The 27,266-nt window shown below is 38.2% G+C and overlaps 1 protein-coding gene across 2 annotated transcripts in view; it reads left to right on the plus strand.

Annotated features, from left to right (window-relative positions):
- Positions 1-26,114, plus strand: part of cdh31 (cadherin 31) — a 77,199-nt gene extending 51,085 nt beyond the window's left edge. For both annotated transcript variants that reach the window (XM_069901232.1, XM_069901233.1), the window contains exons 10-16: positions 5,904-6,148; positions 10,579-10,721; positions 12,001-12,225; positions 19,614-19,835; positions 21,328-21,458; positions 24,033-24,173; positions 24,403-26,114. In XM_069901232.1, coding sequence (XP_069757333.1) covers positions 5,904-6,148; positions 10,579-10,721; positions 12,001-12,225; positions 19,614-19,835; positions 21,328-21,458; positions 24,033-24,173; positions 24,403-24,612 — 1,317 coding nt within the window. In that variant the 3' untranslated portion in view covers positions 24,613-26,114. The remainder of the gene's footprint in view (positions 1-5,903; positions 6,149-10,578; positions 10,722-12,000; positions 12,226-19,613; positions 19,836-21,327; positions 21,459-24,032; positions 24,174-24,402) is intronic.
- The last annotated feature ends 1,152 nt before the right edge of the window (positions 26,115-27,266 follow it).

Genomic DNA, 27,266 nt, shown 5'->3' on the forward strand with positions numbered 1-27,266 from the left:
CCCCACCACCCCTCCTCCCCCACCACCCCTCCTCCCCCACCTCTGCAACTGAATCTTTGACTTCATCAGAAGATCACAGTATGAATTGAAGACAGCATCTCTTCCTCGCTGATGTTCAACGCAGCCACGCCTCAAGGATGCGTGCTTAGCTCACTGCTCTATTCACTCTATACCCATGACTATGATTAGGCACAATTCAAAGTTATCTACAATTTGCTGATGACACCATGGTTATTGGCAGAATCACAGATGGCAACGAGGAAGCGTACAGGAGGGAGATAGATCAGCTAGTTGAGTGGTGTCACAACAACAACCTTTTACTTAAGGTTAGCAAAACCAAGGAGATGATTGTGGATTTCAGGGAGAAGCCGGGGGAGCATGACCCAATCCTCATCGAAGGGTCGGCAATGGAGAGGGTCGAGGACTTTAGTTCCTGGGTGTCAATATCTCTGAGGATCTGTCCTGGAGCCTCCATGTTGATGCAATCACAAAGAAGGCTCGCCAGTGGCTATACTTTGAAAGGAGTTTGAGGAGACTCTTAAACTTCTTTATGCAGATGTGTCCTGGAGGAGACCATTCTGGCCTGCAACATCACGGGCACCACTCTTAACTACATCAAGACCATCTACAAGAGATGGTGCCTTCAGAAAGCAGCCCCTATCCTCAAGGACTCCCCACCACCCAGGCCATATCCTCTTCACTCTGCTACCATGTGGTGGGGGGGGGGGGGGGGGTGAAGGGACAAGGACAGTTTCTCTTCTGCCATCAGATTACTGAATGAAAATTTAACCACGGACGCTACCTTACTTTGTTTTTTTTTCTTTTTCTTGCACAATTTTTATTTATCTTGTAATGTGGCTTGTATAAATGTTTGCACTCTGATCAAAATTTATCATAAGTTCATAAAAATAAATTCTGATTCTGGGTTGAAATGTCAGTCAACATTTTGGGTTGGGACCTTTTACTGAGACCCACTGGATCCAAGAGAACTGAATTAATCCTCCCAATAACTCCACAAGTACCTTGCCTAGAAAGGCTGTATAACCTTACCAACATCTTCTCAGGGCAGCTAAGGCAATAAACATTGACCGTGTCAATGATACCTATGTCCTGTAAGCAAAATAAAAGCTGGCAAGATGAGAGATTTGTATGCATGTTCAACAGATAATTCTCATTTGTCTGTTGTCCATGAAACTGCAATTAATCCAAAGACCAGATATCTACACTGAGAATGTGATTGTTTTAGCAGGTTCCTACTGGAATGTACCAAAAAATGTTATGTGGATCAGTGTGTATCTCATTATGATATGAATCAAAAAAGCTAGTTTCTGAGAGAATGCTTTTAAAATTTAATATAGTGAAAACTGAAAACCTTCAAACTTTTTAACGTTTAGCTTGTTTTTAGATTTGCATATTGAAGGGAAAAGGTTCCCCCATAGTAGACGTTCAGAAAGTCATGAGGCACGGGATTCCTAGAACCTTGCGGTGTGGATTCTGAATTGGTTTGCCTTCAGAAAGCAGTGTGTTAATAGATGGAACGTAATTCTGCCTGAAGGACAGTGACTAGTGGAGTTCCACAGGGATCTGTTTTTTTTAAACTTTATTTAAAATTTTATGACATGAATAAAATAAAAATTACATTTAAAGAAATAATAAAAAATAAGATAATAAAAATTAGAATACTACATCATTAAACTACACAAATTAATCCCCCCAATAATTATAACACAACATTAATCATCTAATTTAAAATTAGTCCAACCCTCCCCCCAAAATAAAGAGTGAAGAATTAATTAACAATGTTGTAAATAAAATAGAAAAAACCCCACTTACAAAAAAAGGATAAAACTTAACAAAAAAAATTACTAACAACAAAAAAAATATCAATACTAAAATAATACCCTTAAACATATATTTAAATCAAACATAATACATGTATCTAACAAATGAAATCCACTTTAAAACTAAGTTCAAATATTAAAATCATATATCAGCCACATATCTGTTATACAAAAAATCATAATTAATAATACATAAATACAGAATTTCCATTAATACCAAGTTTCCTTTATAATTCATCGAGAGAACAAAAACATCCCTTAGAGAAACAATCAGATAAACTTTTTATTCCCTTCCCCTCCCCTTATATAAAAAAAGAAAAAAAGTTCAAACTCTTATAAAATTCTCCATATTCTTCATTTATAACATCTTCAACATTCTCTATTGAAATTAACTTAATTTTATTAAACTCTTCTCCCTCAATGTATTTGTACTTAATTTTCTTTTTCTTCTTATCACGTTTCCCCTCATCTTCCTCTTCATCTAATTCAACATCCTCAATTTTTGACTTTTTATCTTCTGTAACATCATCCTCTTAAAAAAGAAAGAAAAAAGAGAAAATAAAAACCCCAAAAAAAAGGAAAAAAAGGAGAGAAAAAAACTCCTAATTCCCTCTCAATTACAATCAGAAAACAAAGAGTTTATTTTTTTTAAATAAATAATTTTTTTTAAATTTAAAAAAAAAACCTTCACTTCTTAACCCAAAAATTAAAAAGAAAAAAAAAACAGGTCGGAGGTCACAACTACCTCCTCCTGTTTAAACTGCCCAAAGCGGTAACTCCCCCAAAATATTGGATGTGAGATAACTCACAGGTAGCTGATGACTTCTGGAAACTAGTGCCCACCCAGTTCCCTCTCCCAACTCCCATTTCATTAAACTATCATCATTATTTAAGCTATTTAAACTCTTCTCAAAAAAAAAGATAAAAGATTTATTTTTTTAAATCAACGTTACCACTTTAGTCACCATTGCTTCCATTTCTTTTAAAAAATCTGGATCCCACCTTACATCTCTACTCTCTTTGGAGACCTTGAAGGACTACATCGTTCCTGAAACTGCATGATTGGTAGAGACTGAGCAAAGTCCATAACCTCTTTAAGATTGTCAAAGAACTTTGGCTAATTTCCATCCTAAAAAATCTTCAGTACCGCAGAATACCTGAATGTTGCCTTATGTCTTTTTTTCCACAACCGTTCTTTCACAGAATTAAATTTGCGTCGTTGAAACATAATTTCTTGACTCAAATCTTGATAGAAGAAAACAGGATTATTCTGAACCATCAAAGAAGATCTATTTTGCTGGGCATTTCTAATAGCCGTACGTAAAATTGTCTCTCTGCCACAATAATTTAAACAACTGATCAAAACAGATCTTGGATTCTGTCCTGAAAAAGATTTTCTTCTTAAAACTCTATAAGCACGTTCCAGGGAACCTTCAGGGAATTTATCCTGTCCTAACACTCGTGGAATCCATTCAGTAAAAAATTTTCTTGGATCTGGTCCTTCTATGCCTTCTGGCAAACCAACAATTTTCACGTTGTTCTGTCTAGATTGATTCTCCAAATAATCAACCTTTTTAGCTAAATTTTTATTTTGGATCTGCAATGTTTCAATTATTCTATTTTCATCTTGCAGTTGATCCTGTGCATCGACTAAACCTTGATCACACATTTCAAATCTTTCAATGGTTTCAAGTTTAAAAGCTCCATTAATGACTTCCGTCATCGCACTAATCTTGGAAATAAACAGGTTCACAAAATTAGCTAAGTGACTCGATACAGAATATATCTTCAAGATCCTTAACAGACATTTCAACAGAAGTAGATTCAGGCATAATGGGGTCTTGCTGTTCCTTAGAGACCACGGGATCTTCTGTCCCTTCCCTTAATTTAATATCTTTTCTAGCAGTTTGACTTCGTATAAAAATCCCTCTCAAAGTCCCCCCGAGCAATGCCAGGAGACTGAAGATCAGAGTTATCTTTAAGTCAAATCTCTTTAATCATCTTCACTGAATCGAAGTCTGGAAAAACCGTTGTAATTGAAGATGCATTTTGCAGCGCCACCACTGTAGCAGTCGAATGACAGCTCTTTAACTCTCCAGCTGGTGGCGCCCCAGCTGATTCAACTGTCAAAGTCTGAGTAACAGCATTCACAGTGGCCGTTGTGTGAAACACTGGCACCCGGCCAGCTCTTTGTTCTGAAAGCTGTTGAATGCGACCTTCAAAGAGCCTCACCAGCTTAAAACGGAGTTTCAATGCCGAACTCTGTACGTCTTCCTCTGGATCCATTCTACGCTGAATCCTGGCTTCTTGTAAACAAGTAGGCTCAGACAATTTCGGAAAATGTAGTTTTTTAACAGTCTGTTGATGTTTTCTTTTACTTTTTTTTGCATATAAACCATTAGGCACTAATCCAACACCTCTTATTATTTATAAACTTTTAAAAGAACTTTAACGGGCACTTAAAGACAAAACAATAAATCAGAGTCAGGAGAGGTCTGGAAGGCACGTCTGTTCCCTATGTCATCTTGCCACGCCCCCCTTTTGCCACGCCCCCCCCCGTGAGTTTTTTTATAAATGAGCTGGATGAAGAAGTAGAGGGTGGATCAGTATGTTTACAGACGATCTGAAGGTTGGAAGTGTTGTGGATAGTGTAGAGGTTTGTTGTAGGTTACAACAGGATGCAGAGTTGGGTGGAAAAGTGGCAGATGGCATTTAATCTAGATAAGTATGAAATAATGTATTTTGGAAAGTCAAATTTTAAGGCAGAGAATATGGATAATGGAAGGATTCTTAACAGTGTGGAAGAACAGAGTTAGGGTCCAAATTCATAGATCCCTTAAGGTTGCCACACAGGTTGATGGAGTAGTTAAAAAGGCTTATGGTGAGGAGATTGAGTTGAAAAGTCATGAAGTAATGTTGCAGCTCTATAAAACTCTTATTAGACCACACTTGAAATATTGTGTTCAGTTCTGGGAACCTCTTTACAAGAAGGATATGGAATCTTTAGAGAGGGTGCAGAGGAGGTTTACCAGGATATTGCCTGGAGTGGAGTGAGAGCTTTTCCCTTGGAGTGAAGAAGGACAAGAGAGGAATTGATAGAGGTCTACAGTATTATAAGAGGCACAGATCGGGTGGACAGCCAGCACTTTTTCCCCAGGATAAGACTAGCAAATACCAGAGGACATCTGTACAAGATGAGGGGAGAAAAATGTTCAGGGGAGATGTCAGGGCTATCTCTATCTCGTGATTGCCTGAAGTGCATTGCTGGGGATGGTAGTGAAGGCTGGTACAATAGGGCCATTTGAAGTGCATGCCCATGAAAAAATCGAGGGTTATGGGTGTGAGGGAGGGCAGGTTTAGTTCGTTCAGTAGGTTTATATAGGTTGCGACAACATCGTGGGCTGAAGGGGCTGTAATGTTGTTAGTTCTGTGTCAGAAATGAAATTTAATGGCATATGTTGAAAGTTGATGAAAATAATTTGAATATACGTGCAATAGTATAAAACCAGATCAAGAAGTCATTCTATAATCTACATCCTTAAAAAAGTGGTGTAAATGGGAAGTTGGTAAACAATCAGCTTGAACGACTGAATAAATCTCGTTGCCTCCTTTGTTTTTTAAAAAAAAATCAAAATAACCATTCTGCCATTTGATTAAAACGTTTGTTAACAGTCAAACAAAGCCACGACCGTGAGGCGTTGCAGCAATGCAGTTTTATTTGTATGAGAGATGCAAACTGGATGAAGGTGTTCGAGTTGGAGGAAAACAGCATATCTCCACAGACTGAAAAGTGGGTGCTGCTCTGCAATTTGTCTGGGGAGTACAACTGTCCCACTGCTAGAACCGAGGCAATATTTGTCATTGCAAAGATGTATTTAGTTTTGTGGCCAAGTACTGCTCTTGGAGAAAGCACCTTGCCAAGGTTCTCCTCGAAAATGGGGAAACTGTCTTTTTAATTCTACTACCTCTGTGATTTGTACTTGTCCTGTACATTTTGATTAACATTTTGAGCTTTTATGAAGAAAATGGTTTAATGTTGCATTGTTGAATCTTTTAATGCAGCCATTGGATTTTGAGAAGGACAAACAGCATAAGGTGATAATTGAAGTCAAGAATCAGATACCTTTCACCGTTACGATGTCACTCTCTTCAGCCACAGTAACCATCAATGTCACTGATGTTAATGAAGCACCAATATTTACTCCAGAAACAAAGATGGATAAGCATCCAGAGAATCGACCAGTTGGGAGTACCTTAACTTCATGCAAGGCAATAGACCCCGACACTGCACAGAACCAAGTCATTAAGTAGGAAATTGTTTTATGGAAACATTTGTAAATTAACATTACGTTCCTCTCCCTAAGTGTGCAGGAAGATATTTGTGTCTTCATCGTACCTCATTGACCCGTTGTGTGCACAGTTTCATAACGCCAAAGGAAATAGGCCAAGGATCATTTTACTCAATCAAAATATTTCAGTAACAATTGGGTCTAGACCAGTAGTTCTCAACCTTCCCTTCACACTCACATCCTACCTTAAGCAATCCCTCACTAGTCATAGAGCACTGATGACATATGTAAGTGGAAAGATAAAGGTTGAGAACCACTGGTATAGGGGCAGGTGTTGTACATTCGACATTCACCCAGGAAAGCACCAGGGGAAGGGGAGGAAGGAAGGTAGTTGTGGAGGGATTGGTCCCCGCAGAGGGGGAATAGGGGAAGATGAGACTGGTGGTGGAATCCTGTTGTTGCTGGCAAAAGATGATGTACGAGCTGCAGAGGCTAGTGGGGTGAAAGGTGAGATGTAGGGAGGATATTTATTAACAGGATATTTGATTATTGACCAACCTCCAATATGGACTAAAGTTGAATTAGCACAGATTTCTGAATTTAATATACATCAATTTGTATATAAATGGAACCCATTATCTTTTACAAAAGTATAAGTTACCAGTATTGAGACATTTAATGGAGATTTGGTATAAAAGAGATCAAATTATAGGAACTGCAGGTAAATTTTCAGCTAAGACTCCATTATTACAAGAATAAAATAATTCCTTTTTCTATGATTAATTTTTATCTGAAAACTTGGGAATTTAAGGGAATTAAATTGATGGTGGATTGTTTTGAGGCAGGTATGTTTCTTTCCTTTACTAGACTTAAAGAAAAAAAATTAGGATATTGCCAAGTTCTTTATTGCCTATTATCAGGTATGTGCTTTATTAATGGAAAATTTTGGATGGGATTTGGCACTACCTGGGCAAACCAGATTCGAGATTTTAATTGTTGATAGTGGGGGAAAAAAGGGTTTATTTCAGAAATGTATGCCCTGTTGCAAGAGAAGATGATTAAATTAGACTTGTATACAACGAAGAATAAGTGGGAGAAGGATTTATCTACTTTACTCTCCTGGAGGAATGGATGATTATGTGTGCAGATAGTGTAATTAAATTAATTAATGGAGATATAGTTGACTAATTATAACTTTTTGCATCAGCTGTATTTAACTCCTGAGAAGTTAAAAAGATATGGTTTCAGTTCAGATTTGTGTTTTCATTGTTGAATACAGGTAGGTACTTTGTTATATTCACTATGGATTTGTAAAAAAGTTAAGCCCTTTGGGAAAGAATTATGAAGTTTTTGGAAGATTTGTTCAAGATCAAATTAACACTTGATCTATTACTTTTCTTAATGGGTTATACTACATTAATAACTGGTTAAAGATTGGATAAATTTCAAATTGCATTTATTTGTCTGGCGTTAGCTGTAGCTAGGAAATGTATTGCTATTATGTGGAAGAATGATATTGAATTGAACATAGATGGCATAATGAACTGAGATCATATATTTACTTAGAGAAGATAACATATAATTTACGGAACAATTTTTTTTGTTGAAATGTGGACTCCATATTTGAAATGTATGCGTTTGGCTATATCGTAAATGTCTTTTTTTTTAGATGTTAAGGGTTGGCACACTCCTGTACTTTTTTCTTTTCATTTCACTAAATTCTAATGTCAACCATTCTTTTAATGCTCTCATTTGTTCGTGAAATTTTTTTTAATCTATATACTGTCCATCTATTTTACCTTCTATTCTTCTGTGCAGAGCTTGGTCTTCTTCCTCTTCTTCAGTGTCTGCACCTGTTTGTGTCTTCTACTTCTCTTCCTTGTATCTGTGTCTCTTCTGACTTTCTTGTTGAGCTGCTTGCCTCACTTTGCTGGGTGTCTTCTTGCATGGCTTCTTACTGTTGGTCCTCTTCTTCTGGGCGAGTCATCTGTTGGGCCTCCTGTTGCTGTTCTTCTTTCCTATCACTCCCTTTCCTGTCGCTTTCCTCTTCTTCCAGCTGAGAGCTCTGATGTCAGGCATCCCTCAGCTGGTCACGCTGTGTTAGTTCGCTCCTCAGCTGGGTCCCCCTCTGTCGGTGTTTTCTTTTTCCTTAGTGTGCGCATTGCACGCTTCTGTTTGGCTCAGAGAGCCATTTTTGCAGTCCAGTGGTCAGGAGGTCGCGACTCTGTGGGGTCGTCACCCACCTTGGGGAGTGGGCTCTTTTCTCCACGACGGTTCATGCAGGTAAGGCCTTCTCCTTTCTCTTCCAGCATCTTTATTTTCCCCATTGTTTTTACTTTTTCCTTCTTGGGTGCCATTTTCTTTCTTTACTCCACAACTTTATCTTTTATTTGTTGTTTTGTGTTTCTTGAACTTTGTATTTTCTTCACTTCATTTCTTCTTTTCTGGAGAGGGCTGGTATTCTCCTACTGGCCACTACTCCATCACGTGACTCCCAAGGGTTGGCACACTCCACAGCAACAGATAATTAACCGATTATATGTTTTTGGCTCTTGTATGGGGTAGTTTGGGGAGGGATGTAGGGGGAAGAGTGGGAGAGGAATTATTAGTAGGGGTAGTAAGGAATTAGTATTACTTTTTGTATGTATTTTAAATTCTATAAATAAAGTTTTCAAAAAAAAAAAGAGATGTAGGGAGGGTTCCATCCACACCGGAGGAGGAGGAGAAATCTTTTAGGATGGCTTTTTTCTTTCTTGGTCAGCAATAATTCTCCTTTGCTTACAGCAAACCTTAAACTTTTGTTTTTAACTTCTACTGTCTGGCTTAATTTGGGATGATTTGCAATGCCTTTGCATTATACTTTTCCTGCCACCTCTTGTTATGGAAGCTGGTATGGATGAAACTTGGTTAGACACATCTAATTTTGCACACATTTCCTTCTACTTTTTAGTTTGAAGATGACATTCCATTCCACTACATAATATACAATATGGGGTGTCAGCATTAGTGCAACAGTTAGCACAATGCTTTTATGGTGCCAGAGACAGGAATTCAAATTTAACGCTGACTATAAGGGGCTTGTACGTTTTTCCCGTGTCTGCATGGGTTTTCCCCAGGGGTTCTGGTTTCCTCCCACCATTCAAAATGTACCTGTACCATTCAAAATTATACTGTACATAAAATGTACAGTATAACTCCGATTATCTGAAATGGTTGGGACCAGGCCGATGTTAGATGAACATTTTATCAGAGATCTGGTCATTTCTTTTTTAAAACAGCCCAGTAGCAACAGTAAATCACTTGTATCAATATTTAACAAGGAAAGGCTTTGTAAGCATCAAAATAATGTTTAATTCTCATCAAAAATCTGGCCGCAGCTGACCCTGGTTCATTCCAACTGCCAATCCCCGACACGTCGCCACCGCCCATCCCTGGGGCTTCCCAGGCCAGGGTGTACGTGTGCAGTAGTAGGCCGAGGAAGGGTTTGGAGTTGGTGGGGGAGGGGAAGGGGAGGGAACATTGCTGAGCCCGAGGTCATGCTTCTCCTGGGAGTGTGCTCTCCTCTATGATGCTGGGACAAGTGATTTTTCCAACTGCTTGCGGCTGGAAGACTGGCGTGCAGTTTGAGAGGGAGAGTTGGAGAGAAAAGTCAATAGGGGAAGGTAAAGAAGAAACAGAAAGGGAGAGGGGAGAGAGTTACTTGAAACGAGGACAATCGTCATTCTAATTTCATGTTGGGTGAATTTTTTCAACCTTGAGGTCAGTTTGGCTTCAAAAAAAATTTGTATCTATGAGGATTTTGGAGAATCCAATTTTGGATAATTGGAGCTGTATGTCTAAATTTAAATCTTTTATTTAAAAAAAAGTTAAAAAACTTTTTTCTTAATTTCATGCAGGTCCTTGCCTCCTCTAGATTTTTTACCTCTCCTTTTACCCCCCCCCCCCACCTCAAACCATTGGAGATATAAAACCTCAGGTTTGTACTGTTGATGCCATTTGTTTTCAACCTGATATGAATCCTGTGATATCGACCTTTATATAGTTGCCATAATTGGGTTTTTAAAAAAGGAATGGTTTGCAGCCATGTCTGCACTTGTCGTGTGGTTGTGACAGGAGCGTTCCTGAGCAGCTCTTGTCTGGCAGATTAACAAGTGGCAGCGAGAAGTGAGCTCTGTTCATCTGATCCACTGTAGCAATTCAGTTAGGTAAAAATAATGTGCTCAACAGTTCACTAAAATTGCCAAAATATTTTGAATATGTTAAGTTCTTTAAAATATAGTGTAATGCTCATTTAAGTTTTTCTGAAAGAATGGCAGTCCATGATTACACTGGTATTCTGGGGTTCCACAGGGACAGTAGTCTGTTTTGTGTGGAAACTAGTTTTTTTTCCCCCTTTTCTATAATTTTGAAGGAAATTGCATAATATCTTGTTGTTGCATATATTCTAGGTATCAGATCGGAAGTGACCCAGGACACTGGTTTGAAATTGAATCAGACACTGGCATTGTGAAACTCGTCAACTTTATGGATAGAGAGTCAGAATTCGTTACAAATAACATTTACACTGTAACAATCCTTGCTTACGACAATGGTACGTCTCCTGGAGGTCATCAAACTTTAGTTTTCCTCCTCAATATTTTTCTCATTCTAAATTAAGGGATGAAGTGATTAATTTGATACAATATGAAATTTGGAATATATTTTGATGGGTTTTTCTGTTATTTGATGTAATTGGGCTTTGAAGCATAATTTTTAAACTTCCTTTGTGTACCTCAAGTGTTTCTCCCATTAAGATGTGCATTAGTGATGGGGGGTGGGGGGTGTGGAAATTGAAAAATCTCCACAAGTCAATGCAGGCTTGTGGTAGGGAGTGGCAAATTTGTACTGGCATTTCCAACTTCCCTGCGTGTGGCACAGAAGGAAGCTATCGACCCCAGCGTGGGCCACGCCAGCTTGCAACACGAGAATCTCAACAATTCTGTTTTCTGATATCTCTCTAACTTGCTCCCCCTCAAAAGCCCATCAACTACTCTCTTAAAGAACATACAGCAGTAAAACACAGGAACAGGCTCTTCAGACTACAATGTTTGTGCCGACCAACTTAAGACACGCATCCGCCTGCATACAGCCTATATCCCTGCATTCACTTTCCGTTCATTAGCCTGCCTGTTTAAATGTTTTACAAATTGTAATTATTGTACCTGCTTCTGCCACTCCTCTAGCAGTGTGTCCCAGACATCTAACACTAAAAACAACTCTCAATCTTCTAAACTTTCACCCTCTCACCTTCAAGATCTGTCCTTTCCACCCTTCTCATCATCCAGATCATCCCTTGTGTCCAACACTTCAGAAAAAAGCAGTCTAAGTTGTCCAGACTTCTTCTGCACCCTCCAAAGCCTCCATATCATTGTAATCAGCCTCATCCCACCCACCCCCCCCCACCAAAAGAAATCTGTCTCCGAGCTCCAGTCTTGTCCTTATCCATAAATTATTCAGACATTCTGAAATCAGAAAGATCTTTATAAGAAAGTTAAAACTTGGGTTTTCACTTTGAAGGTAGCAATCTAATAAATGATCTGGAAATGTGTAAAATTGAATTACTGTAGTAAATCTGGAAATAATTTTTTTTTGAGTATACAGGTTCAAATCAGTGAATTTAGCATGCTGGAAAAAAAATTTCTTCATAAATTTAACCTAACATTTTTAAAAAAATGAATGTTACAATGTCAGTACTCCAAAGTTCTTCTGGTTGAATGAACTGGGATAGTCAATTCATCACCCTTTTTCTAAGTCATCACATGAGAAGGATATTAGTCCAGGGAAACTCTTGAGGTTTTGCTCTTGAATTCAGTTTTCATTTGTGTCTACAGGGTCCCCAGTTGCAACCGGTACTGGGACCATTCTTCTGGAGCTTGAAGATATCAACGATAATCCACCCATTGCTACTTCATTTATGAACCGCGTATGCAACCAAGATCCTTTGCCTGTGAACGTGACCATCACAGACAAAGACATCCCACCGAACACTTACCCTTATGCCGTGGTACTGGTTCACAGAGCTGCGAATAACTGGACGGTCGAACTAACGGACAGGGGTAAGCTTGTTGCTTTTAAAATAATATTTCTATCAATAAAAAGCAAGTTCTTACTATTTTTCCTCAATCTCTTTCACTGTAAACCTTTTTGTTCCCGCCCACAAATGTAACATCTGCTTGCTGGTTGTAACACATGTGGATGACTTGGAGAAAAATATTCAGCTGTAGGAATTCTGATTATTCCTTTCCTATTTCTTCTCCTCCCCCCCCCACCCCATCACTCTCCCCTTATCCTCTCCAAAATTTATCCCACCCAACAATATGCCTCTGATGTGATGTAGTATTGCAATGTTGGACAAAGGGTTCAAGAAAACTGCCACCAAGCCCATGAAAATCTAGTTGAAGAGACAAAACTATATTCGGACCATGTGGAGGTGGTCGTGGTATTTTGGGTTGGGAGGGAGGTTTTGGATGGCTTGGACTCTTCACTCCTGAGATCGTGTTTATATTGATGCATTGACAGTAGCATCCCACCATCCCTTGTAATGTAAATTTATCAGATTTATTGTCAGAATACACACATGACATCACATACAACCCTGAGATTTTTTTTCCTGCAGGTGTGGCAGAATTGGTAGTGCAAAAAATGAACTACACAGCGTAAACATGTGAACAAATAAAAGAACTGTAAACAGATAACAAATGTAAACAAACTGCAATAGAGAGAATAAAAAGAATATCAATAAAGTCCACAAGTAAGAGTCCTTAAATGAGTTTGACGTTGAGGGGTCTGATGGTGGAGGGGTAGCAGCTGTTCCTGAACCTGGTGGTGCGAGTCTTGTGGCACCTCTTTCCTGACGGCATCAGCAAGAACAGACCGTGTGCTGGGTGGTGAGGGTCTTTGATGATTGCTCCTCTGACAGCAGCATTCCCTGTAGATGCACTCAATAATAGGAGGGTTTTTCCTGGGCGGTGTCCACTACCTTTTACAGGGCTTTACGCACCAGGGTATTGGCGTTCACCTACCAAACCGTGATGCAGCCACTCAGCACACTTTTCACCACATAATCTGTTAAAATTTGCCAGGGTTTTTGGCGTCATACCAAACCTCCGCAAACCCCCTGAGGAAGTAGAGGCGCTGAGGTGCTGTCTTCATGCCATTGGTGTGTTGGGTAATCGGGTTCCATGCTGTTTTTTTCCTGCATGGTCAAGATGGCTGCAGACAGTGCAAATGGGCCTTTGATCACAACAGCCAAGAATCAAGGGAGTGAAGACATGAGCAATAATCACAGGTGACGAAGGCCAGTTGCCTGCAAACTGCCAGCCTAACGTATATCAAGTTGATCAATCTTTGGAGGAGTCACGTGATGGAGTAGTGGCCGGACGGTGAACTCCAGCCCTCTCCAGAAAAGTCGGGAAAAACGAGAGAAAGTACAAAGGCACAGAAATACAAGTTAAAGAAAAGTGAATATAAAGGTGGAAAGAAGATGGAGACAAAAGGAGAAAAATCAAAATCAACGGAAAGAAGAGAGGAAGAGAAGACAACGGAGGAAAAAGGTGAAGGCCTTACCTGTCCGAAGAGGCCCGCTGTGGAGAGAAGACCCCACTACCTCAGGTCGGTAGAAAGAGAACTACAACAATGGCTCACAGAGCCGAGTAAAAGTGCGCAACCGCGCATGCGCGAGGAGTTGCGCATGCGCGATGCGCATACAAAAAAACACACCGACGGGAGGGGGGACCAGCTGGGGAGTCGATCTCCACAGCCGGCAACGACAGCTGCAGAACACCTGCAGCAAGAAGACACCACAGAAGACAATGGAAACAAGAAAGAAGAGGAGGAAAGGGCAGCAAAGAAACAACAGATGGTCAACCTAGAGGAAGAAGAAGAGGAAGAGGAAGAGTACAGGGAAATAGAAGAAGAAAAGATAGGCAAGGTAAAGGAGGTACTTGCTCTTGTTAGAGGATACATGGAGTCATTTAAAGAATGGCAAACACAGGAATTCAATGATTTAAGAAGAAGAATAAACAACACAGAAAAGAAAATAAATAAAATGGATATGACCTTAACAGAAATGGGGAAAAAAATGGACAAGATGGAAGAACGGGCAATAGCAGCAGAAATGGAGGTAGAAGACTTAAAAAAGAAATTGGAGGAATCTAATAAAAAAACTAAAGAGACACAAGAATTACTAGCCCAAAAAATAGATATAATGGAAAATTATAACAGAAGAAATAACATAAAGATAGTGGGCCTTAAGGAAGATGTAGAAGGCAAGAATATGAGGGAGTTTATAAAAGAATGGATCCCTAAGGCCCTAGGATGTCCAGAACTACAGCAAGAAATGGAAATAGAAAGGGCACATAGAGCATTGGCCCCTAAACCACAACCACAACAAAAACCAAGATCTATTGTAGTAAAATTCCTAAGATATACTACAAGAGAAAAGGTGCTGGAGAAGACAATGGAAAAAGTAAGAGAGGGCAACAAACCACTGGAGTATAAAGGGCAAAAAATCTTCATTTATCCAGATATAAGCTTTGAACTCCTAAAGAAGAGAAAAGAGTTCAATGCAGCAAAAGCGATTTTATGGAAGAAAGGATATAAATTTACACTGAAGCATCCTGCGGTATTGAAAATATTTATTCCAGGACAACAAAACAGACTATTCTCGGATCCAGAAGAAGCACGAAAATTTGCAGAACAATTACAAAAATAGACTGAGGGATGAAGACGGGTAATGAGAGCAAAAATTATCACGATTGATATGTATGTGGGTAAAGACAAAAATAGACTGAGGGATGAAGACGGGTAAGGAGGGTAAAAATGACCACGATTGATATGTATGCGGGTAAAGAGGTATAAGAGTGAATAGAGACAACGGGCATATGTGAAAGTATCTGTAATTAGAGGAAAACATAGAAAGTATAGACAAGAATTAATAAGGGAAGGTAATGGAATAGAGAGAATAAGGAGGGAACTAAAAGAGTGACCTTTGTGACATATAAAAAACGAAATCTTTTCTGGGGGGGGCTGGGTGGGGGGAAAAGAGCGGTCACTGCAAAATCAGTTGACGCTTGCGAGTGGATTCGCAAATCCAAATGGAGAGGGGAGATGTGGTTGTCCGACAAGGGATAAAGGGCAACTCAGGAGGGGAAGGGGAGATTGGGGATAAAGAAGATAGAAATAGGAGAATAAGGAAAATGTTGGATGTTGTAGGAATGTTGTCTGGTAAAGAGTTGAAAATAAGAAAACAGAAATGGAAAAGGAGGAAAGGTAATGATGGAAAAACGGAAAGAGAAGATAAACAAAATATAAAATGGCTACGCTGAACTATATGACTCTAAATATTAATGGAATACATAACCAAATTAAAAGGAAGAAACTACTAAATTTACTGAAAAAGGAAAAAATAGATATAGCATTTGTCCAAGAAACACATTTAACTGAATTGGAGCACAAGAAATTAAAGAGAGATTGGGTAGGACATGTAACAGCAGCATCGTATAATTCAAAAGCAAGAGGAGTGGCTATATTAATTAGCAAAAATGTGCCATTTAAAATAGAAGAGGAAATAATAGATCCAGCAGGGAGATATGTTATGATAAAATGTCAGATATATTCAGAGCTTTGGAATCTACTTAATATATATTCACCTAACGAAGAAGATCAAAAGTTTATGCAAGATATCTTTTTGAAGGTAGCTAATACGCAAGGGAACATACTAATAGGAGGGGATTTCAATCTGAATTTGGATCCAAATATGGATAAAACGGGGAAAAAAATTAACAGGAAGAACAAAGTAACCAAATTTATAATTAAATCAATGCAAGAAATGAAACTTGTGGACATATGGAGGAAACAAAACCCAAAAGAAAAGGAATACTCATACTACTCGACTAGACATAAAACATACTCAAGGATAGACCTATTCCTGTTATCAGCCCACATACAAGGGAGAGTTAGGAAAACGGAATATAAAGCTAGACTATTATCGGACCACTCACCCCTGTTATTGGCAATAGAGCTAGAAGACATCCCTCCAAGAATGTATAGATGGAGATTAAACCCCATGCTACTTAAAAGACAGGATTTTAGAGAATTTATTGAAAAACAATTAAAAATGTACTTTGAAGTAAATACGGAATCAGTGGAAGATAAGTTTATACTATGGGACGCAATGAAAGCATTCATTAGAGGGCAAATAATAAGTTATGCAACCAAGATGAAGAAGGACTATAATCAGGAAACAGAGCAGTTGGAAAGGGAAATAATAAACATAGAAAAAAAATTAGCAATAAAGGAAGATACAACCAAAAGAAGAGAATTGGCGGATAAAAAAATAAAATATGAAACATTACAAACATATAAGGTGGAGAAGAATATAATGAAGACAAAACAGAAATATTATGAACTAGGGGAAAAAACACACAAAATCCTAGCATGGCAGCTTAAGACAGAGCAAACTAAGAAAACGGTATTGGCAACAAGGAAAAAAGACAAACAAATTACATATAATCCAAAAGAAATTAAGGAAAACTTCAGAGAATTCTATGAACAATTATACCGAACCGAAAACGAAGGGAAAGAAGGGAAAATAGATGAATTTTTGACTAAAATTGAACTACCAAAACTACAAATAGAGGAACAAAATAAATTAACAGAACCATTTGGAACAGTAGAAATACAAGAGATAATAAAAAATTTACCAAATAATAAGACACCAGGAGAGGATGGACTCCCAATAGAATTCTACAAAACATTTAAAGACCTAATAATACCGCCCCTCCTGGATGTAATCAACCAGATTGATGAGACACAAAACTTACCAGATTCATGTAAAACAGCAATAATTACAGTGATACTAAAACAAGGGAAAGATCCACTCTCACCAGCGTCATATAGACCAATATCTTTGCTAAACACAGATTATAAGATAATAGCTAAACTATTAGCGAACAGATTAGCAGAACAGGTACCGAAAATGGTAAATTTAGACCAAACTGGATTTATCAAAAAAAGACGCACAACAGACAATATTTGTAAATTTATTAACTTAATTCATGCAGTAGAAGGAAATAAAGCACCGGCAGTAGCAGTTGCTTTAGACGCAGAGAAGGCCTTCGACAGAGTAGAATGGAATTACTTGTTCAAAGTATTGCAAAAATTCAGTTTACCGGAGAAGTATATTAATTGGATTAAAGCATTATATAAGGGACCGTTAGCGAAAGTGACAGTAAATGGACATGTATCAAAGCAATTTAACTTAAGCAGGTCAACGCGGCAGGGATGCCCACTATCACCATTATTGTTTGCGCTAGCTATAGAACCACTAGCAGAATCGATAAGAAGAGATAATAATATAAAAGGAATAAAAATAAAAGACAGGGAATATAAAATCAGTCTGTTTGCGGATGATGTGATAGTGTACTTAACAGAACCAGAACTATCAATAAAAGAACTATATAAGAAATTGAAGGAATATGGAGAAGTGTCGGGATACAAGATAAACGTAAATAAAAGTGAAGCAATGCCTATGAATAACGCGGATTTCTCAAAATTTAAGGAGGAATCCCCATTCAGATGGCAAACGCAGGCAATAAGATACCTAGGTGTGCAAATAAACAAAAATCTAGGCCAATTATATAAACTCAATTACAATCCACTAATGAAAAAACTACAGGACGATTTAGAGCATTGGAAAGAGCTACCACTAACACTGATAGGAAGGATAAACTGTATTAAAATGAACATTTTTCCAAGGATACTATACTTATTTCAGGCATTGCCAATACAACTGACAGAAAAATTCTTCAAAGAGTTAAAGAAAATAATAAGGAGATTTTTATGGAGAGGGGGGAAACCGAGGATAGCACTAGACAAATTAACAGAATGGTATAAACAAGGAGGCTTACAATTGCCAAACTTCAAAAATTATTATAGAGCCGCACAATTAAGGTACCTATCAGATTTTTATCAAACAAGGGAAAAACCAGACTGGACGAGACTAGAATTAGATAAAATAGGGGAAAAGATACCTGAACACATATTATATAAATGGGACGAAAAATTGGTACAACATAGAACTTCTCCAGTATTACACCATCTCCTCAATATATGGAAGAAGATACATGTAGAAAGAAATAAAATAAATTACCAAATACCAAAACTAATATTGACGCAAAATAAGCTACTCCCTTTTACAATAGACAACCTTGCCTTTAGAAAATGGGAAAAAAAAGGGATTAAAAGAATAGAAAATTGTTTTTCAGGAAGTAGATTCTTATCCTTTGAACAAATGAGAGATAAGTACAATATAACGGGAGATACAGCGCTGGCATATTACCAACTGAGATCCTACTTGAAAGATAAATTAGGAAGCAACTTGAGTTTACCAGAGGGAAGTAACCTTGAATATGTGATTACAGATACAATGTTAATCAAAAGATTTATAAAAAATATGTATATTAAACTGCAAGAAAAGGAAAATGAGGAAACAAATGGTAAAACTAAACAAAAATGGGAACAAGATTTAAATATAAAGATAAAAAAGGAAACATGGGAGAAGTTATGCTCTGGAACGATGAGAAATACAATAAATACGAGGCTGCGTATGATACAATATAATTGGTTACACAGACTATACATTACACCGCAAAAGTTAAATAAATGGGACCCAACAGTATCTGATAGATGTTTTCGATGTAAAAAAGAAAGGGGAACAACAATTCATGCAATCTGGACATGTGAGAGAGTAGAAAAATTTTGGGATGATCTCAATCAGATATTAAATAAAATAACAGAAAACAATATACCAAAGAATCCAGAGATCTTTCTCCTAAGTAACATAAAAAATAAAGAATTTGGAATTGACTTGGAGGATGCACAAAAAAGATTTGTTAAGATAGCCCTAGCTGTAGCAAAAAAATGTATTATGTCAACCTGGAAATTGGAAGATAATTTGAAAATACAACAATGGTATATAGAAATGAATAAATGTATTCCATTAGAAAAAATAACATATAGTTTAAGAAATAATATTGAAATATTCGAACAAGTATGGGAGCCTTACATTAAATACAATAGCGAAAACCTACTGGGAACAAACATTACCTAAGTTGATGGAAGGAGAAGAGAAGAAAAAAATGGACTCAGTAGAATTTCTGGTGTATTTTTGTTGAATGACAACATTGTCTAACTGAATTAATGCAACCTAGATTGTATAACTAAAATGGATGAGAGGGGGGAGGGATGGGGGGGTGGCTTGGGAGGAGGGAGGGGGGAGGGAGAAAAAGTCACTGTAAATGTGTGGAAAAGAAAAAGTGTATATCATGGCTATTGTGATTTATGGTGTGAAAAATAAAAAATTAAAAAAAAAAAAAAAAAAAAAAAAAAAGTTGATCAATCTTTTGTGTACAAGTTACAGAACAATGTGTTATCTTTTGATCAGATGACGTGAAGCTGTTGCGGCTCAAGAGAGAAATTGATCCTGGTGTGTATGAAGTTTCTATGAGAGTCAAAGACAACGGCAAACCACATATGTCACAGGTCACAGGTCTGCAAGTGGAGGTTTGCGACTGTGCCAATGGAGTGTGTAAAGAGAAGCGAGCTGGTGCTGCATTTGGCATCTCTGGTATTCTGGCTATTCTGGGTGCTATTTTGGCATTGTTGAGTAAGTATTTCTAGTTTAAAACCATCAATGCTTAAAGAATGGGATTTGATCAACATTCCAAACTTTCAACAAAGGGGAAGCAAGTTCCATTCCCAAGGAAAATGATTTCTCCCCAGACTTCTTTTGAGGCTGAATGTAGAGCCCACCAAACTAATTGCTGCAAAGGAGGGTCCTTGTGATTTGGGAATAAAAGTGAAGGATATTGTTTGGCCCTCGGCTATTTCATAAAGTTATCCAGCTGGTGTTCTATTTTTGCATCATCCTGCAATTTTATTTTCCATGTTTTGTTTTTTTTTGCTGTAATCAATAGGCTTTTAAAGATTTATTGATGCGATTTCTACCTTCTTATTGAAACATGGCAAAATGAAGTGCTGTATTTTAAAATCTCCTTTCCTCTGGTTCTATGACCTGTTCTATTTCCTCTGGTTCTATGGCCTATTCTATTTCCTCTGGTTCTATGGCCTATTCTATTTCCTCTGGTTCTATGGCCTATTCTATTTCCTCTGGTTCTATGACCTATTCTATTTCCTCTGGTTCTATGGCCTATTCTATTTCCTCTGGTTCTATGGCCTATTCTATTTCCTCTGGTTCTATGGCCTATTCTATTTCCTCTGGTTCTATGGCCTATTCTATTTCCTCTGGTTCTATGGCCTATTCTATTTCCTCTGGTTCTATGGCCTATTCTATTTCCTCTGGTTCTATGGCCTATTCTATTTCCTCTGGTTCTATGGCCTATTCTATTTCCTCTGGTTCTATGGCCTATTCTATTTCCTCTGGTTCTATGGCCTATTCTATTTCCTCTGGTTCTATGGCCTATTCTATTTCCTCTGGTTCTATGGCCTATTCTATTTCCTCTGGTTCTATGGCCTATTCTATTTCCTCTGGTTCTGTGGCCTATTCTATTTCCTCTGGTTCTGTGGCCTATTCTATTTCCTCTGGTTCTGTGGCCTATTCTATTTCCTCTGGTTCTATGGCCTATTCTATTTCCTCTGGTTCTATGGCCTATTCTATTTCCTCTGGTTCTATGGCCTATTCTATTTCCTCTGGTTCTATGACCTATTCTATTTCCTCTGGTTGCCAATGCTCTGTACCTTATTTTCTCTAATGGCTTCATGATTTTGGATTTTGATTAAATGCCTCCTTGGAAGAACCATAATCCTAGATTCCATATAGAAATTTTAGTTTCACCCATACCTCATCCTATTTATCATTTGATTAGCATGAATTGTTTAAATTTCAGTGATATTTATCTGGTTGCAGTGATTACTGCTTCTTCTGAGGCCCAGCTGGCTTCTTGACTAGCTTGCAAATTCCCTTCCTTTAAGTTTTCAATTTTTCGACCAGACATTTTACACTCCATGTGCTTCATATAGGTGGAGGAGGGGGAAATGTGCAAATTTCTATAAAATGGCTATGTTTCCAATTGCAGATTTTTGACAATGAAGTTTTGTTCTGTAAAATGCAGTCATTATTAAATTGAATTTCCTTCCAGTCTTGGCACTCCTACTCTTGCTTTTTGCAAGAAAGAGGCGAAGTGTCAAAAAGGAGCCATTGTTGCCTGAAGAGGATATTCGGGACAACGTTTACCATTACGATGAAGAGGGTGGTGGGGAAGAAGACCAGGTGAGTGCCACAACTTGAAAATCTTGCTTTTTTTTCCCCATTGCAGATCACGCAACTAGGTTGCACAGAAAGGGATGTGCATTCTTTTGCTGCGATCCATATTTTACACAGGAAGGATTTTTGAGTTGAGTTCAATTTTTTTTTTGGACACATGCATGTTGGAGTCTGATCTCTCCCATGATCAGCTGCCCTGTCATTCTACAGATGAAACTGTTGAACCTAGGCCTAGGACAGATGGTGATGCAGTGTACCCCATAAATATCAATGCATCATCTATAAATATGATCTGGATAAGTCGTGTGTTAATTTGCTAAAAGGACATAAATAACTAGTTTAGAAAGAACTGATTTAAAGTATGCATTCTAGTTTTTAAAAAAATTTCCAATTTCGTTTATTTTAGTAATCCAGTACTCTGAGTTAAACAACACTGGTGGAAAGAGAAAGGTGTTGATTTCCTCAGTTTTCCAGTTCTCATGAAAGGTGCTTAACCTAAAACATTGACCTTGTTCCTCTCTCCACAATTACTGCTGGATATCCTGAGTGCATACAATATTTTCTTTTCCAGTATCTTCACTTCTTTCCCTCCAATTTTCATCCCTTTAATTTCTTTTTAAAATATTTTTATTGAGTTGAATATTTAATTCCTACATTCAAAGTAATAGCAAACAACAGGTCATCTATGCATATCACTTATTAACCATATTATGACTAATATCAACCACTCGAGACAGAGTTCAAGTTAAACATTAGTTTTAATAGACTAAAATATTCAGCTAGGTCTTGCCTCTGTGCAAGCCTAGGTCAGGTCGTCAGGTGGTGGCCCCTGGTGACCTAGTGGTGTCACCACACATAGGATGAACATCAAAAGCCTATCCATGATTATTTAACTTTTTTCTTTGGACATCAAATTCTACAAATATAATATTCAACAATTATATCAATAAAATTTGGGTAGAAAAATAGATGATTATAATTATATAGACAAAGGGTAAATTCTATTTTAATTAAAAATCGTGGTGGATGATATCTGTGCTCATACGCCATCATATTGAAATAATGAGACCCCACCTAAAGTTGTCAGCCAGCGAAGAGAAGAGCGTTTATTACAGAGTTACCAGGTTTGATATAGTCACACAACATGTCAACTGAAGTGCTAGCGACCTCATTACGTAGCTACGTTGAGTAGGCCAGGGCTTCTCAGTAGACCTACGGGTGCTGCTAAGTCACTATGGCTCATGGTTGTAGTGGCTGGTTGCCAGTAGATAGGAGGCTGTTATGTCTAGCTGTCACAAGATGGGAGCAGTTAGTGCTGGTTCTGCCCACTCCCTCCATGCGTACTGGTACAAAACCATCATTAAACTCTTGTTTCACTAGTTACCATAAAAAGGGAAAAAAAAACTTTACATCGCTCTGCCAAGCTACTTCTTCTGAGTCAATATTTGATGCAAAAAAAAATATTCAGGCTCCAGTGAAATGCATTGAATGACATTGTTTCCATTGACCATCACTCGTAGATAAATATTGTTGCAGGGGAAAGTATTTCTAAATGTGAAAAATTACCTACAGATTTTGCTTATCCATTGATGCCACTTAAAATGAGCAAAATTTGTATGATACAGAACCTCGAATCCAAACTCATTAATGCATCAAAAATGGATGCCTCGGTCACCATAGCAGATAGCACAAGGCTATGACAGTACCAGCTCTCCTGGTTTAACTCTGGTGCTGCCTGTAAACATATGTTCTCCCTGTGTCTCCGTGGGTTGCCTCCCAGATGCTCTGGCTTCCTCTCCGCCTCCAAAAGATGTACGGGTTGTAGGTTAATTTGGGTGCAATTGGACGGCTTGGGTTTAATTGGCCGGAATCAACTTCACCGAGCTGTGAATTTAAAAAATGTGACTATGCGAGGAGCTAATTCAATTGATTCACAACATGTTTGCAACTGCTCTGGATTTTTAAATGAGCAAGATTAAAGCAACCAGACTTGCCATTACGAATAACTACAAGCGCTCCTGAGTATGATATTTTAGGACTTCCCACCTGGCTACAGTTGCATTGAGATTCTGCTTTTGCCCACCTTCTTTCATGGAATTATCATCCTTCCCATTGATAGCTCTTATTGAATTTTTTTTGAGAATTTGAGACAAACATTTCTCCATGTGTTAACTGCAACGTAAAAATGTATGGAGGTTATTGCTCTTCTTCTGCAGTTTGGTTCCATTGTAGAAAGGATTTTAAACTTGCACCAAGGTCAGCGCGCAACATGCGTTGCTTCACTGTTTCAGGTGCAGATCAATGCTCTAATCTGCTCTTGCGTGAGATGAGCTGTTCTTTTTTCTTCATTGATGCAAAGCCATGCCAGCCACTTAGGGCACACCAGCTTCCAAAAAGCATGTGGATCCTGTGCAGGAAGCCTATTTCATTCTGGTAAAATGCCCACTATGAGTAGCTGGAGTCCCACTGGCTCACTGGGCCGTTGGCATTTGTTGGCAGATTTTTAAAAAAATATCCTGTATTGAATGATCAGTGTGCCAAAACCTCTAACTTGGTATTGTGATATGACTCATTTACTAGGATTATGATCTCAGCCAACTGCACCGGGGCCTGGATTCTAGACCTGATGTCGTCCGTAATGATGTGGTTCCCTTACTTTTGGCTCCACAGTATCGGCCGCGACCTGCAAACCCAGATGAGATTGGCAACTTTATTGATGAGGTAGATGACCACCCATTGTTAAACCGTCTTTGTCTGAATAAAACCTTGGTAGTCAAAGTCTGCAATCTGACTTTGTGTTATTGATGTAAACCAGGAACTGAGAAATTCAAATCATTGGAGTTATTAAATTGAGTTTAATTGGATCACATCGTAATTTAAAATCATTAACCCTGTAGCCATGGCTACAGCTACCTGATTTATCTTCTTTCACGTGGTTTGTTTTCCACAGAACCTGAAGACTGCTGACGATGATCCAACTGCTCCTCCCTATGACTCCCTCTTGGTGTTTGATTATGAAGGTGTTGGCTCAGAGGCAGAATCTTTAAGTTCTTTGAATTCATCCAACAAATCTGATGCAGACCAGGATTATGACCACTTGAATAACTGGGGCCCACGCTTCCGGAAACTTGCGGAAATGTACGGTAATGGGGAGGAATGAGGAGATGTCATTACGGACTTTTTTTTAGAGACGTGTTTTTAACCATGGAAGATTTAAGCAGAGCACAGAGTGCATGGCACATGGGAGCATGGCGAATTGAAATGATGTTCCAGACAATCCTGCATTGGAGCTTGATGAGAAATTATTGAATGGTTAGGACGATAAGAGCTTTTCCTGAGCTTAATCGCAATAAGTTATCACTCAGAGCTTTATTTTCCATGGAGCATGACCCTCTTTTCAACTTTCCCTACAGTATACACGAGCCAAAGTTGATTCCATTTTATACATTTCCTACAAGGCTTTTGTTATATAATCTGCTGCTCAAATGAGCTTTCCCTGCATCTTTTTTAATAAAGTTGATACCGTTAAAGTTTTTTTTTAGATACGCAGTGATGTAAATCGTGTAGCTTTTTGAATGTCTCGCAAATCAATATGCAGAGTTTAATGTGTGATTACTTTTAAAGACAGGACAGAATCCTATTCTCACAGCTTTTAGCCAAAAACTGCTTTATCTTGGCAGCATCTGTATTCTCAGGAAATGCTCATTCAGGAACTTTCAGGAAAAGTCCTTGTTTAAAAGAAAAATAGTATTAACCTCCCTTCTGTGTACTACTGACCAAATAGTTGAAACGATTTTTTTTAAACTAAATGCTTGAAGCCTGGTTTTATGAATGGCAGGTAGATTTTCAATGCCGGATTAAAATGCCTTCATAATAAATTAACTGCTGTGTAATTTTATATTGATTTTATTTTTAACCAAGTTCTTAACCTGTAGTTGAAAATGACCTTGTCTTGATAGACTGAATTTCACCCATGTTTACCTCCACTGTTGTATACAATGGAACAGAGATGGAGAAGCATTTAGGCATTAGAATGTTAGGTGATCCTAACAAAGTCCTCTGCATTAGAGATTCTGAATACAAGCAGTCCTCTAAAACTACAATTCAATTCCTGATGCATCTTTTAGTGCCTTTTCTCATTCCACCCTTTCCAAAAATCCCTATTAATTCATGCCTAAAATATCTTCTATGCATTGGGAAGGCTTTTGATGAAGATGAATAGACATAGAAAGTACATCTTGTTTGCATTGCTAAACCAAAATGAAAATTTGACATTGTATTTCTTCTGTTTTTCCCCCCCCCCCCCCCCCATAACTGGGCTCTAAGGGTTTCACCTTGTAGTTGAGGTTTTTGTGGACATTCATCAAGGAGCTTAATATCATCGCATACCACTGGTTTTAAGTTTTCCCACTAAAGCGCTAGGTATGGAGTGGAGGGTAGATGTACTTTTTTTTTGGTGATAGGATGGAGTTGATAATGTCAGGTTTTATTTATTTTCATTTGGAAGAATTTGACAACCAAAGCTTGGATTTTTTTTTGTGCTGTTCAAGTTCATTGTAAATTGCCTGATTCTGAAATTACTTCTGTTGTACGTTTCTCATTTGTTTTTCATCTCTTGCTGTTCAAGTGTATGTGCTTTAAATAAATGTTTATGGCAAATAATGTTTGCATTGGATCCTGCAAGCTCTTTTTATGATGTTGTTAGAATTTTGATCTATTTCCATATTTGAACAAAATGAATGAGGTGCCTTTGTAATAGCTTCCAGATAAGTTTTTCTGAACCCTTCCCTTGTGTTGATTTGTAACCATCTTTCTAAGATGTTCAGTGTCATTGCAACATGTCTGCACTTGGGGGTGAATAACAAGCACACCAAAGAGGAGCAGAATTAGGCCATCTGTCTCCTCAAGCCTAGTGGAGTAGCTTCTCACCATCTATGACCTCTTACCTGTTGCCCTGTTCTCCTTTCTTCCCACTCCTCTCTTCCCCCCCCCCAACTTTTTTTATACAGGCACCTGCCTGCTTTTAGCTCATACCTTGGGCCCGAAACGTTTACTTCCTACTTACACCAGCACTCTTGTGTATTGCAAAGTTTCTAGGTCGTGTGGTTTTGCACTAAGCTGTCATGAACTGATTCGTGATTGGAAGAGTTGGAATCCAGTCAGCACCAATGAGCAGCCAACAAACCGCTTCGCTTATGACTTTAAAATGGCAGGAGCAGCAGCAGATGACTGGGACTGAAGAACTTCTGTTGCATTATTGCAAGGTTCCCTCGATTACCTCAAAACAACCACTGCCATTTACTATTTTAGATTTCATAAAATGCTACAGCAGAAGTGGAGACCATTCACCTTATCATGCCTGTGCTAGCTCTGTGTCAGGTATGCTTCTAACCACTGAAAGAGGAACTCTTCTTCCTTGGTTGGGGCTCTAACTCTTGGCTAGGTGGTGCTTTGGTATTGGCCTGACATTCTCATTCACTTCATCAGCTGGGAGATGTTCTCACCAAACCCAGCTTCCTATTTACTACTCCTTTTGAAAGGTAAATAAACATTTACAACAAAAACAAAAGTATCTGCGATTAGTTGAGTTCTCAATTTATTGATTCTACCCTTTTTAACTGTTTGCGGAGATAGATTCTGAGCAGCCTCAGAATTTATTGTTATGAGTGTGTCACAAAATTCATTGTTTTGTAGCAGTGTTACAGGGCACATGTTAAATATAAATATTAATTTATTAATTATATTAAATTAGCCCAATAAGTAAGTGAAAGTGTCTGTGGATCATTGTCTAATTAGAAATCTGATGGCAGAGGG

This window comes from Narcine bancroftii, chromosome 10 (genome assembly GCF_036971445.1).
Source record: "Narcine bancroftii isolate sNarBan1 chromosome 10, sNarBan1.hap1, whole genome shotgun sequence".
In the NCBI taxonomy this organism is placed as follows: domain Eukaryota; kingdom Metazoa; phylum Chordata; class Chondrichthyes; order Torpediniformes; family Narcinidae; genus Narcine; species Narcine bancroftii.